A 14,418-nucleotide genomic window follows, 5' to 3' on the forward strand; every position below is an offset into this window, starting at 1 on the left:
AAGCGCCCAAGTGCTGGACTTGGCAGCAGGAGGCGGTGAGCTACTGGCATGAGCACTCCCAGTGTGGCCACTGCCACAGGCAGCGATGGGATCCCCACTGGATCCCCACAGTCGCTCTATCCAAGTTATGTTCTCAAGGAAAAAGGGGTTGCGAAGCTTGTGCCCTGCTGTGTCCACCCCACAAATCAGGAAGGGTGGACCTCATTCTGCAAGGACAGTTACTTTGGCATCTCACATTTGCCTGAAGTTTATGCATAGCAGTACGATCCTTATGAATTTGGACCAAAAAAATGGTCTCCAGGATAATGTCCCAGTGTAAATCTGAAAGGCAAGCTGGGTTTTCTTGTTTTCATAAGCTATTGCATTGTTGGTGGGCACTCTGGCACAGTGTGCTGATGGTGTAGAGGCAGTCTTTGTGAGTCAGACCTTTCAAAAGCAGATGGCAATTCTGAGTGTCCCATCCAAGAAGTACAAAAGGGATCTCCTTTGCAGAGTGCTGCCTTAAAGCAAGCTGCCCCTCAGAGACCTAGCACCCCCCAAAAAAACCTTCTGAGACACCTTCACTGTGATCTGCAGGCAGCGGAAGGCAGGTGAGATGAGGAGTCATGCCCAAAAGCTTTCACTGTTCAAAGGATCAGAACTGCTTTTTGGCTAAATGCCTCACCGTCAGAGCTGGAAGTCTGGGGACGCCACTTTGCAGGGGTGTTGAGGGTGTCGTCTTTCCTCTGTTGTTTTCTGTTATATCTCCCTCCTATTTTTTTCAGAGAAAGAAGAATTGTTCCAGAATTTATTGGGACAGATTGCCGAGCAGTTCTCGAGGTAAGAAGCTGAAGAACATTATTAATTTAAAATGCTATTTCTTTTATCAGCCTGAAGTGAAATTTTCACAGGAGGCAGAGAGGCATTTAAGATCTCTTTCAAATCCCACTCTTCCTGCCAAATTTAGGCCTTGTACACACATTATTTCCTGCTGACAGCAATACGGTAGCTTAAACCAAAAGTGATTTTTGCGATTATCTTTGATCTAAAAAGGAGATCAAGTAATAAATATAAATGTTCTTATTGTGCTTCTGCCCTCCTAGAAAGTGAAAGAAAAGCTTCTTCGTTGAACAGTCAAATAATCTGATTCATTTCATTCTTCCCTTTATCACCCAAACATGTCTCTCCTCCGAGAGGATTTCTCAACATCTGTATAGTTGCTTATTTTATTCCAGCTGGTTTCAATAAGACAGATCAATCCCACCACAGTTGAGCAAATCACCAACATAAGTCAAAAGGAGGAGGGCTTCAGAGTGTGCAGACAAACCAAGATACTGCTGTTAGGCGCAGCATTATCAATTTAACTTTTCTTCCCTGGGGGGTACAATAAAAAGTCACTGCTGAGAGAGGGGGTGATGAAGTGTTGCAGAGCCACAGTACATTCCCAGGGCCATAACAAAATCATTTGTTGTTAATTTTTCTGAAAATTAAACCCGGGTGTGTTTTCTGCCCAAATTTTAGCATTTCCATGGAAATTTTTCTTTTCCTTATGGCAGCCGCGGTTGGACCGATCAACCCTCTGACAAATGTAGACATTTCTAGCAGAAGTCCTTTGTACCTAGGGTGGGTACGGCACTAAATGTATAACATTAATACATGAGGGTTTTCTTTTCAGGGTTTTTAAAATCAATGAGCTGAAAACGGAAGTAGCTAATCACTTGGCAATGCTGGAGAAAAAGGTTGAATGTGAGTGTCCCTTTATTTGTATCGCAGGGGGAACCGGTGCCTCAGAAACCCCCTGCCTCGCTGCCCTCGTTGTACCCCCCCCATCCCGCTCCTCGCAGTCCCTCCGCTTTCTCCAGTCCCTCATAATTTGGCCGGTCTTGAGCCCAAAAGGCAGCAGGCCAGCTGGGGGTGAGGCGTGGGGAAGGCGGGAGCCCATGGTGGCACCCACCGGCGGGCCGAGGCCAGGGAGGGACGTCTGGCGATGCAGGCATCCCGATCGCCTCCCAGCCTCCCTTCTGAGGGGACGTCGGGCCCTCCGCCGGGCTTTGGGCCCGGGGCCACATCCTCCTGCTCCCGTGTCCCTGTGGCAGAGGGTCTCCACCGCCCACCTCCCCGTCCCCCACCTACAAGCCCCCGCGGCCTGCCCTCCCACGCCCCGCCATGCCCCAGCCCCGTGCCCCCCATCACCTGCCCTGCACCCAGCGGTCAACCCCCCCCCGCCCCTGCACAGGTCTCCCCCCAAAAAACACTGGCCCCTTAACACACCCGGGGCCTCACGCTCGCCGCTGCATTTTGTAAGTCATTACAGGAGGGGAACGCGGCTGCCTGCCTTCTACTGCCAGTATTTGCACAGGTCGACCATGTTGTCTTGCAGAGAGACTTTCTCCTTTCGGAAATGTATTTACTGCATATTAAGTGGTCAGGCGGGTCCTCCCTGCTGACCGAGGCCCAGCACCAGCACTCGGACCCCACTGTATTTCTGCTCAGTGTCATGTCGCTCACCTCCCTGGGCAGGGAAAGGGCCCGAAATGGGGTGAGGCCTTTCCCCTCAGCACCCATGTGTGCGACACGTGGAGCACAAATACAGCGTGAACGCCGAAGCGTCCATAAGCAGGTGGCGCAGCATGTGCTGCACCGCAGCCGGAGGGTCCGCCTCGTTGTGTCTCGAGGCACTCGTATCTGGGCTGCAAACACCGGGGTTCACCCCTCGCTGGCCATATTGCTTGGCAGACTGCTAGGCAGCACCCTTTTCCTCACTTGTTCAGTGTTAACAGTAGCACAACCGTAGTCAGTTACTGTGCAACAATCAAATTAAGTTCACCTGGTCAAATTGTTCCTTTTCTGGTTTGGGGTTTTTTTTTTCTTCCCCCATGCAGCATCTGACTTGTTGTTTTTCAGTGTATTATGCAGAACACACGTCCCAGAAAGGCAGGGAAGGGGTATGAATAAGGAGCTGTCACCCAGCACCGTTCTGACACCAAAGGCCACATCCTCGCTGATATGCAGCATTTAAGTCAGGGGCAGACAGTCTTCCCTGGCACTACAGCTGCAGAAAGCACTTTCTCACTAGAGCTGGCTGGAAAAACCAAAAGTTTCTGGTTCATGGAAGAAGTTGTTTTCTTGCAATTTCCCCTGACCAGAAGCTACCTTGACCCCGCAGCTGCTCAGTGAGATGGATGCCTTTGTCAGCAGGGAGAGGAAAAAATGTCCTTATGCAAAGAGCAGCTGCAGGGGAACCTCTCCATGAGGCCACCCCAGCCTCAGGGTGCCGGTGCGGTGGGAGCCCTCCAGCAACATCCATGGAGGGGGCATCCTGCAGCGATACTAGCCCCCGCCCCCGCCCCCGGCTCAGACCTCTGCGGGGAGCCTGGGTAACAATCCCTCCCTGCCTGCTTGGCTGCCATTTTTCCCAAGGTTCCACTGATTAATTCTTTTGTCCAAAAGAAAAAAAAAAAGAAAGGAAAAGAAAAAACTAGCTCAGTCACTCTGCATTTTCTGTGAAACTTCTGATCAACTCCAGTCCTCAGGGCTAAGCGCCATGGACTAGAGCAAATGCGGCAAACGTTCCCATGGGTCTTCCCGTCCCCTTGGCAGACCAGGCAAGCCATTATGCCAGCCAGCTAGGGGATGGTTTTGGCCACTGGCTCCCCTGATGACCCTCTGGGATCCCTGACTGCACCCTGTACACACGCTGCCTTTCAGCACTGGCAGCCTGCATCAGTGGAGGGAGATAAGGAAGATTTGCACGCCGCTGCGGGTGGCGAAGAGTTGTGCGCTTGCACTCTCCAGCACTTTATTGCTGGTTTAGGGAAGGCAGCCTACCCAGAGCTGCTGTGCCGTGCAGGTGAACTGAATTCGCTGGTCCCCAGACGAGGCTTCTTTCTGTAAGTGGGTCTCACTGCTGATGGAAATAGCAGCAGATGTAGCAATCTGCTACCATTCTGCCTGAGCGCTTGCGATCCCGTCTCCAGCAGCCTCAGCCTGTGGGAAGGAGCTCCCTGGGTTGCCTGTCTACAAGTGCACCCATCTGCTTGAAATTGGACTTGCAGAATTTGCAACAGAGCCAAATCTGCAAAATTTTGAAATAATTCCAGGCTTTCATGTTTAAAAAGCAAAACTGCGAGAGAAAGGGAGTGTCCAACCTCCCTACTCGAGCTGGGCTCCCAGAGGTTGCTTTAAGAGCCATGTTTCAGTGCTGGATTCAGCCCAAGGATTTCTTTAGACAGCAGAGGGTCTTTTCAGAAGGTATTTCTTGCTGCAGAGTAATATAATGGGCCCTTAATCAGTGCACATGACAGGGCCATTTATCGTTAGCAAGCCAAATGTGAAAAGAATTGTGCTTTTGTTTTGCCTTTTCTCCTACCTCCTTCAGAGATCCCTTTTCCACCACTTTCACATGTGATCTCCAGGATTTCTTCCCCAGAGGGGATGTGTGTGTGGCGATAAGTGCTCATGACAGTGCTACATCTGCACCTCACATGAAGTGTTCTCAGCTTCCTTCCCGTTACTGTCTAGAGGCTGCAACACAGAGATGTGTTTTCAAGGAGCCAAATCTTTTAACTGATTTTTAAATCCCATCTAAAGCTTGTGACTTCCCCTTGGAAAATGCGTCCACACAGGGCAAGCACTGGGAATGCTTTGTCCCGTGGCTTGACTTACTCTGCTCCAGTGTTTGCACAGAAGCCCACACATGAATAAGGAAGCTGGCAAAAACCTTCTACAATTTGTAAGCATCTCACATCTACCTTTAGAAAATAATTATGTAAATTCTCTGCTCCCCTGGAGAGGCTTTGGAAGAAAGCTAAGGAGACGCAATAGGAAAAAATGCTCAGGGCTGCCATTTTGCTCTATAACTCCTCTTCTCTCTGCAGTTGCCTGCCCCACTACCCTGTCAGTCTGGTAACTCTGCTTTGCTCCCACTGCTTCAAATAGGCACTGGCCTCCATTTAGACAGCTTAGCAAATGGGCAACCCATGAATTTCTCCCGGATGAATGCACTGGGGTGGTACATAGCAGTACGGGGCCTGCAGGTCAGCTGCAGCTGATCATCGACTGTTGAATGGAATACCCAAAAAGTGCAGCCAGATATCCAGAATGAAGATATTGAATAAGCAGGACGGCATCTTGCCTGTATCATCACATTGTGATCACCCAAAGAAATTGCTTGTAACAATGCTAGACAAAAACACATTGGAAATGGGATTTTTAAGTGGAGGGTACTCCTGTAATCAAGCATAAAGCAAAACCCTTTCCCTTTCCTCTCCTAATATGTGGCATTTTGGACTCAGTTCATACACCTTTCTGTTTTTCCCCTTTCCCAGTTCCAACAGCAATCTTTGTTGTTACTAGAATGAGGAAAACAAAACTGAGGTCTCTGCTTATCTACAGAGTTGTGCCCTTCCAAGGCAGTTTTTTATCACTTACATGCTACCCTCCAGATAAGTGTGATTTTGACTATTATTTTCTAAGAAAGTGACTGAATACTGATTGTACGATTGCACAATCCCTTGAGTTCCCTGAACCACAGCTTGTCCATGCAAACAATGAGTTCAGTAAACAAATGAGCTGTGAAATGATTGCATATGAATGACATGTACTTAATAAATGGTGCTGTATTATGTCCTTGAGCACACTGATAGTTCAACAAGAGGGAAAGAAAAGGGAGAATATTCTCATACTTGCACTGTGTTATGTTCTAATGGCTACGTGGAATGAAGTGCATGGCTGCATAAACAGGCAATCAAACTTTTTGCCTTGTGGCTCTCGTAGTTACATACAGAGGGAAATATAGGATTTTTTTTGTGCTGCATGCAGAAATAACCTTTGATTACAAAATTGATTGGCAAAAAGAAGTGACAGATCTTCAATACCTAAAAAAAAATGAAATAAATCACTAGAGCTAAACTTTTCAACATTTCTCTCTCTCCTGCATTCTCACTTTGGTTTTTCTGTATCTAGCAATGCCTCTCAGAGCTCATTAATGCTCTGCATGAACTTTCAAATTAAAACCTTTTATCTTAATGGGAATTCTAATCCTACAGGGACGTGTTTGCCTAGCTGCGCTTATCAACCCATCACGGGAGGGTTTTTTTGCTCAGGATTTCCTTTGATTCGTGTTCTACAGCAGAGAAGTGAAGGCACCAGAACAGCTGACCGCTGCTAACAATTGTGGAAAAGCTGAGACGTTATAGCCATTCTGTGAATTAAAATATTGTAGCTATTATCTAAAATTGGCAGCAGAGAATTCCTATGGGTTTTCAAGATATATCGCTTTGGCAGCACCTGCGTATGTGAGAACCGGGGCAGACTGTAAGAGCTTGCTGGCTCACTGGATAACCCCACTGTTAAAGCCCTTTGAAATTTTTCACAATTGTGAAATGAGATCCTTCGACTTTCGCCATGGTAACACCCCTGTTGTTTTCCTTTGTTGACAGTGGAAGGCCTGAAAGTAGTAGAGATTGAGAAATGCAAGAGCGACATTAAAAAGATGAGGGAGGAAATGGCAGCAAGAAGCAGCAGGTAAGTTCTGCTTTGGACGTAACCAAAGAAATAAGCATCTGGTTTCAAACCCTAATGCAACATTTACGCAGAATTGAGTTACCTTGTGGGCTTAGAAGTAAAGGAGCAAGGAAGCCAATAACCATTAAGGACAGTGGCTTTAATTTAACATTTGAAGATCTATAGCCATGCATCAGTTCGTTAAAATAGCTCAGGCCACAGGAATAGAGAGAAAGATCTTGCAACAGAGAGTTATTTTTCACCATACAGAATGGGAATTCTTCATCCAGATTTGCTGGGAGAGAGGGAATGGGAAAAGAACTTCTGCATAGTACGGCGTTTTGTTGGGAACCAGCTAACACTCAAATCAGCTCCAATATATTCTGGGAAAATATCAAATAAATATGTAGCAGTTCTTCTAATTATGATCTCATGCTATTATAAAACATCCATTTCAAATTCAACAAGAAATTGGGAATTTACTTTCTAATTCAAGGGCTTGCTGTGATTGTGAAGCTTGGCTTCACTGTGATTAAAACAACAGCAGAAAAAATTGCATTTTGTACGGTACGTGGTCTCAGCTGGAAATTCTGCCCCCAGTGTCACTGAAATGCCCCATTAGGACAAACAAATCATCACTGTGAGATTATGAATACTTCAGGGAAGATTGCTGAAGAGGGCTATACTGCATTGCTCAAAGTGCGGGTGAAGGGGATTTTTCTCAGCAAATGTAACTATACTATCTTGCCAGCCTCTCTCATTTTCTTCATATGGGGTCAAATTCTCTGACCTTTAATCAAAGCTATTTACTATCGAGGGCAATGGGAGATTTGCTAAAAGAATTGGGCTTTATAATCACTTGCTTTCATAAATTTTGCTATCCAGATGTGTCAGGAGGCACAGTGTTAATACATTCCTATTAAGTCTAAGGCCAAACTCAACTGTCATACTAGCATAAATGCAAAGTAATATTATTAACCTCAGATCTGCTCCAGATTTATACCAGTAGGATGGATTGCAGTTTGCCCTGTGACTTGCGTAATTTCTTGTTCGCGTGTGAGGAAATCTCATCAGAAAAATCAGAGCTCAGATTGTCAGCAAACGCAAAAACGTATATGCTGATTTGTGCTGGGTGTAATGTGAATAACGTGTGTGCCTGTGCATGTGTCTTTACTTTTCCTGAGCTGTTGTAGGGAGCTGGGAGAGCTGCATTTACAAGCATAGTGACGCACAGGCAGATAGGGAATTAAAACCAAAAAAAGAAGTTATGGCAACTTCACGTTTGCCCAGTTGCCGCCATACACAAGGAAGTACGAGACTTGTCCCAGCAGCATCATGACTCATTCCTATCCCAGATCTTGTCACCTTACTATCTATATTTTGTAGCATAAACAGCAATCTATTAAGAAGAAAAACAGGAATGGGGAGTGCTATGTCTGCCCAGTGCAGCCAGCTCCAGCTGAGGTGTAGTCTTCACCAAGGGCTTGTAGTGAGATATGACAGCTGCCAAAAGCCAGAGACCAGCATGGAGCGTGATGCTGGAAAGCTGTGGTAAAAATGGGTATGGTGCTTAGCATCAGAGAGTGCTGGGCACAGACACCCAAGTTAGCTTGCTCTGGGCTCACACTGCATAGCTGCTTTTGATGAAGCAGGAGCCTAACTTGCTCTGCTCAGCATCACTTTTTGCCACATCGATGTGGCAGCACCTGTCACAGCTCTTCTTGGTTGCCTTGAGCTGGATCTTCTCCTGGCAGCGCAAAACCTCCTCCTCCTTGCACAAAATTCTCCCCATGATTATCTGTACTCTAAGGGCTGGGGTCTCAAAGCAGCAGCTAGATGTGGCTAGTTCAGTGTATAACCAGGGGTGGCTACAAGTCACCTCTTTTTGCTAGAGGACTGAGAAGAAGATGTTCTCCATTGGCTAGCCATTAAGAGGCACCCTGTCGGGAGCTGCTGAGGAATGAGCTGTGGTTCCCTATTCCCAAGCGACCACAGATCTGCAGGAGCCATGCCACTAGCCCACGGTGACCCCAACCTAGGGGTGCTTCACCCCAGAGCGGCTGAGCAAGCTCTCTCCCATCGGCATGGGATAAGTGCATGCTGTGGGGGGAACAGAGGCATCCCAGGGCAAGTGGAAATGGTTTTGCTCCTATTTAGACTTGGCATCCCTTGTGCAATGTCATTTGCTAGATAATGCGTTACATTTGCAATTAGGGATCACGTCTAAATTTAATTAATGTACATAAGTATGTGTGAGAGTGTATATTCCTTCAATAATATCACAGTGTACCCGGCTGTATTCTTGTAAGTTTACATATTCTTACATTTGCTGTTACATTACCAAACGACAGAGTAAGAATGAACACCAAGGTTTATAAAGTCATCACACACAGCGAATTGTGCACCTCTCCTTTTCGGAAGAGCAAAGCAGCCCCACTGACATCCCCTCAAATTGCTTTTTTTTTGCTAGTCTGCTTTTTGTGCTCACCACTGGCAGATGCTAATAACATTATAGTGTCATTTAAAATCATGATCATTCGCAGATATAGTTCTATGTTTGTAAAGGTCTGATGCATCTTGGCTCTGATGTGTTCCCTGGTGTGGTAGGATGAAGGCTTCGATGTCTTATTACAGTTGGGAATTAGAGATAGCTGGCTGACCCTCAGCTAACCCTGGCAGCCAGCTCCAATTAGGGCAAGGAATGCCCCAGTCTCACTATTTTTATCCTACTAATACCCCTCATAGTGGTGTTTTGAGGAAACAGCTTTAGAAACAATTAAGACAGCTTTTCACCAAATGAGAGTCTCCTTAAAAAGGACAGGAAAAGGCAGCTGTTTGAAGCCAGCTGACCACCATGAACTGTAAAATGACATAACTTTTGCAGGATTCAGACAACACCATCCGAAATTATAGCAGACATCAATGTTAAGAGGAGAAAAGGAAAGAGACACGGACCAATTCCCAGCAGGAAGAGAAGCACTAAAAAGAGATGCAATACAGAATATGTGAAATAATTTTAAAAGGGACAAATGACGTTAATGGAATACTTTGGCTGGCTTCTTTTGGGGAGTTTCTTTTAGCTTCATTTGGCAGGAGGCTTGAAAAATGAGAAAGGATAATCCAAATATTAGGACTACAGGGATAAATGCAAAATGCAAGCAGATCAACCTCACATGAGAGTTAAAGTCCATGTGACCAGCTACCTGGGAAACATGTGTTGAGTTAAAGTGTGACAATTGCCATGGGTGATATCACAGAGCTCTCAGTTTTATTGTGCCCCCCGTGGCTGTAAGGCAAAAAACTGCTCTCGTGCTGCAATGCGGCAACCTAGATGTTCTGCGAAGGTTGTAAGGCTGGTGTGCACCTCCCACCATCATGGTCCTCTGCTCAGATAGGATAGCATCAGCTTGGAGGAAGGAAGAGTAGGTAACTGGCAGTGGGTGCTGATGTTAATAACCAGGCAAGTGTTAATTGCCTGTAATTGCTGGCAGCCGCTTCCTTCCTCCAGGACCAGGGAGCCAAACAGACTGTGTCTGCCAAGCCTGTGCCTCACTGCGGTTGGCCCACATGAAAGGCAGCAGGCAAGATGGTCGTGCCATCAAAACGGATTGTCTTACCCAAGCTTTTACAAGGCCTGGAGCTGGGCTGCAGTAAGCCATGGGGCAAAGTGGGTGCCTCCAACTAGTAAATAAGCACAAGCACGCCAGTGTCCATACACAGCATGGCCCCTGGCAGGGCTCTGCCATCCTCGGACATCTATGCCTGCCACTGGACAGAAAGCTGCTCTCTGAAAGGAAAGTTACTTGGTTTAAATAGAAGTGATTAGGTATCCATGGATACGTGCCTGAAGACAGATTCTCTTCGCTTGAATTCAAATAGATGGAGGAGTGACGGGGTGTTGCACAAGGGGAGAAAATCCTAAAGAAGATCACACTTTTAAAGCATTCCAGCAACACCACGTTAGAAAGGGAGAGGTTGGGGAGTGGGGTAGTTCTCCAAGCCATGCCTACTGAGAGACCAGAGTACTTCAAACATTTTCTGTGCTGTGGTTCTGTTCCCACAATGTCAAAAGCTGAATATTTCATTTCAGGACTAACTGTCCCTGCAAGTACAACTTTTTGGATGAAAACAAGAGGCTGACGCCCCGGCGGGATGTACCATCCTACCCAAAGGTACCACCCAATACTTGCTCTTCCCAGAATCCTACCATGCACTTGCCTTCCTGACAAGTGCTGGTTTACAATGCATGACTCCCTAGCCATCTACCTCCTAGTTATTCTAAACCCAGGGCCTGATCCAAAATCCCTGGAAATCAATGGAAAAAGCTGTCTCTGCCTGCAGTAACTTAAAGCTGGATCCTCAGTAGTCTTTAATACTTGAAAGCTCATTAGTGTTTGAAATGTTAATGAACATTTTGAATTCATCAACATTTAAGGCTCTTTTGTCTAGTTATGTTTGTTTATTCTCCATGCTCGTAGCAAACAATCAAAAGTAGCCTATAATGTTGTACTCTAATTGAAAATAGCGCTGCTGCCTGTTTTCTCCTAATGGATTATTTTTCAATTTAAAAAGTAATTTATGGGGATGCTTCACCTAGGAAAACAAAGCGAAAATGCGACATTGGATTCTCTCCAGAATGATTCATTGTCCCTGTGAAAATGAGTTACTGTATTTGCTAGAGAAAAGAGTAATGCTTGAAGAAAAATGTCTACTGGGCAAGTGCGAGTACAAATCCACAGTGATGAATGAGGCTGAAACCATGAAGCACACAGGATCTTTGGTCCTAGCACCAGCAGTCTTTGCCCACAGGAATTATGTAAAGCTACCAGATTATGTCTGCACAATGCCCAGCTCACACCTTGACAAAACACCAGCTCACACATGTGCAAATCATAGTTAACATGGGCATTTGCCTGCACACATCAAAGCTGGCTGAGCTGCTCTCAAGTTCATGTGGTCCCGTGTGATGCAGGTGTATGATATGGACATGCATCCTTGTATATTTTTCTTCAGAGCCTTACAGAGCAACAAATTATAAGTTCTGCTGTTTATTCTGCTCTGCCTAGCAGAAGTGACCTCTAGGTCTCTGAAGCAGACATCATGAGACTTACATTTCTTTTAATTAACTGTTGCCCAAGAGGCTTGTGCTCCTGACACTAATACATGTTTTTGCAAAACGTATCAGTTCTAAAAATCATTTTTCCCTTGATAAGTATGTATGTCAGATCAACTTTTGATCTACTGCTATGATATTAGGATCTTGAATTACAACAAGTGCAGTGAAGAGTTGTACTAACTGACTGCAGAGTAAATTGATAGTCTGGGATGTCCCTAGACCAAAGCTCATAGAAGTTTTGGTTTCAGAAGTTTGGGTTCTGTCTGAGATTTGCAAAATTTGTTATCAGTTGTCAAGTACTGGATTTGTCCAATGTCAGTGATGCTAGGATGTGATGAGTTCACTGGAAGAAGATGTTATTACAACACTGTTATCAAAAACAAATCTGTATTCCTAGTAGACAGATTTCTTGCAGAATGTCATATTAAATGTATATTATATAGGCAAATGCAAGAATCACTGCCTTCTCAAATGATAAAATGATAAAAACATCACTTGAATCTTGCAGGCTGACAACCAATTTGAAAATATGAGTGTTCTTGAAAAAATACTCAAAATGAGAGCATAAATCATCTGAAAGTAAATATATCATGCCCACGAGCTAATTTAACACTATAAGCATAGACACTTCACACCACCCAGCCATGACTGGCTGCACCAAATGTTGCTGATAATCTGCAGACAGCAGAACCAGTGCAGCTGGGGATGACTCTGTGCCCTGTGCCCCTTACATCCCCTTGCTGCATCTACCAGCAACCCTGTCCATAACACCTCCGTTCTCCTCCCTTTTCTCCCAAACCCTCCACCTCCCTGCTCCATAAGGATCTCCACCACTGATCAGTGGCCTGCCAGCTGGTGCCGTGGCAGGCAGCAAGCTGCCGGGGGGCTTGCTGCCCGCCAGGCGTGGGCATCCTGGCATGACCACGAGCAGCTGGTGGGGAGGGAGAGGAGGGTTGGGCAGGCAGAGGGAGAGATCAGTTGCTCTATCCTTGGGAAATACAACCCCATGTGAATGGGACCCCAGAAATCCCAGGGACATGTCAATGGCAGGTCCCACACCGGGACAGGGAACCCTCACTTACACCGACTGCCTTTTTGTCTGCAGTACATGCTGTCCCAGGAGACCATAGAAGCGCTTCGGAAACCAACCTTTGACGTCTGGCTGTGGGAGCCCAACGAAGTAAGGATGCCATGTTAACTGGGTTAGCACATTTCCTGAGAGACAACAAGGCCAGAAGAGCCCTTTGAGATGGTCTGCAGGGTTTTCCCCCTTTTCTGCCCCTTAATCTCTATATTTTTTTTATTTTCATATCACACCAGATTAGAGTGCTTTTTCCCTACAGATGCCAGATAGATTATGCTCATTATCATAACCTGATCCCTCTGTTTTTTCTTTAACCCCTTGCTAGCAATGTCCCACAACAACCAGCGCACTATCATTACTGCCACATGAGTTCTCTCGTGCCATTTTATTTGAACAAATCGATCCCTAGCAAAGTGTATGCTTAAGCACATCATCAATAACTTCTCAGATAAATGAAGCTGCGTGCTGCTGTGTGAAGCCAGGCAGAGGTGCATGCATTGATTCATACCCTTTTAAACAAGGGTTTTTCTGTGATGTTTGCTGAAGAGGTTGCAAAGCTGCACGCATGGCCTATTAGTATTTTCTTATTGCTTCATTTTCTTATTTTTCTTATTGCTATTGGTATTATTCGTTGTTTGTCAGTTGTAATGCAGAAGGTTCTGGAAAGCCCATTTGTAAACCTCTGCAGAAACATGAAGGAGAAGGATGTTTCTGTAATGGCCAGCTTATAATATAATGTAAAACTAGATTCAGCAAATACCAGCAATCTCACCTAGGAGAAATGTAAGGGAGGGCAGGATTAAACTAGGTTTTTCCCAAGGGAATGACCAGGTAGTTCTAGCAGCAACCCCAGCAGCAATCACCTTAATTACCTTCTCAATCAGATGTTGTGCATACAAGAGTCATTCTGGCTCAGCACCTGTAGATCAACATGACAAGCAAAACCACCCCATACTGCACCCACAGGAACAGCATATTCCCTTCAGGATATTTCATCTGGCTGATAGAATAACAGAAGGACTGTCTGGTGGCTTTAGGTCCATCTCCCATTCACACAGGCTGGCACAGCTTCCCTTGTGCGGTCTGTGCCAAGCTGAGGCTGGTGCTCTGCAATTACTGCTCCCTCTCCAGCTCAGGCAAAATGGCTCGCCCCCAGCTTTTGAATGCCTGTCAGGTCTTTACAGCAAGAGAGAATTACGACCTGCCAGGTGGACCATAACACTGCTGGCTCATTGTTGTTCTGACTATTCAGAAAGAATAAGGAGAGACAAAAACCATTATCCACGGATTCTTGTGTGCTGAGGCATAGTATTTTAGCACAGTAACTCATTCAGAGTACTAGGAAACACTATATGGTGGCATGAACGAGGCTAACAAGAGGGTGCGGAGGTTTGACATGCCCTGCAAGGAGGAGTGCTGCTCAGAAATAACATACCGCACAAACTCTGATGATCCAAGCACCATATGGGTTTATCTCGCCCTTTTTGCTCTGGTTTATGTTTACAGAGAATATTTCAATTCTGTCAATGCTTGTTTAGTAATGAGCATTTGCCCACATGCTCAGTGTGGGGCAGGCAGGTTGTAAACCATAGTCTTCTGTAAGCAAATTAATAATGTTGTGCTCCGCAGCATCTCAGTGAACAGAGCTATGCAGCAAGCTTGTGTTCTCTTTCTCAAACGCCCACTCACTTTCAAGCCTTAGAAGAGTCCAATATTCAAGCTTTTGCTGTTGACC

At 45.8% G+C, this 14,418-nt stretch overlaps 1 protein-coding gene across 1 annotated transcript in view; it reads left to right on the forward strand.

The window, feature by feature from the left end:
• PDE9A (phosphodiesterase 9A) overlaps positions 1 to 14,418 on the forward strand; it is a 50,163-nt gene that overhangs the window by 22,243 nt on the left and 13,502 nt on the right. Inside the window, exons 5-9 of the mRNA XM_049835179.1 lie at positions 765 to 819; positions 1,655 to 1,725; positions 6,420 to 6,504; positions 10,574 to 10,655; positions 12,705 to 12,779. Coding sequence (XP_049691136.1) covers positions 765 to 819; positions 1,655 to 1,725; positions 6,420 to 6,504; positions 10,574 to 10,655; positions 12,705 to 12,779 — 368 coding nt within the window. The remainder of the gene's footprint in view (positions 1 to 764; positions 820 to 1,654; positions 1,726 to 6,419; positions 6,505 to 10,573; positions 10,656 to 12,704; positions 12,780 to 14,418) is intronic.

Source organism: Accipiter gentilis, chromosome 32 (genome assembly GCF_929443795.1).
Source record: "Accipiter gentilis chromosome 32, bAccGen1.1, whole genome shotgun sequence".
NCBI lineage: Eukaryota > Metazoa > Chordata > Aves > Accipitriformes > Accipitridae > Astur > Astur gentilis.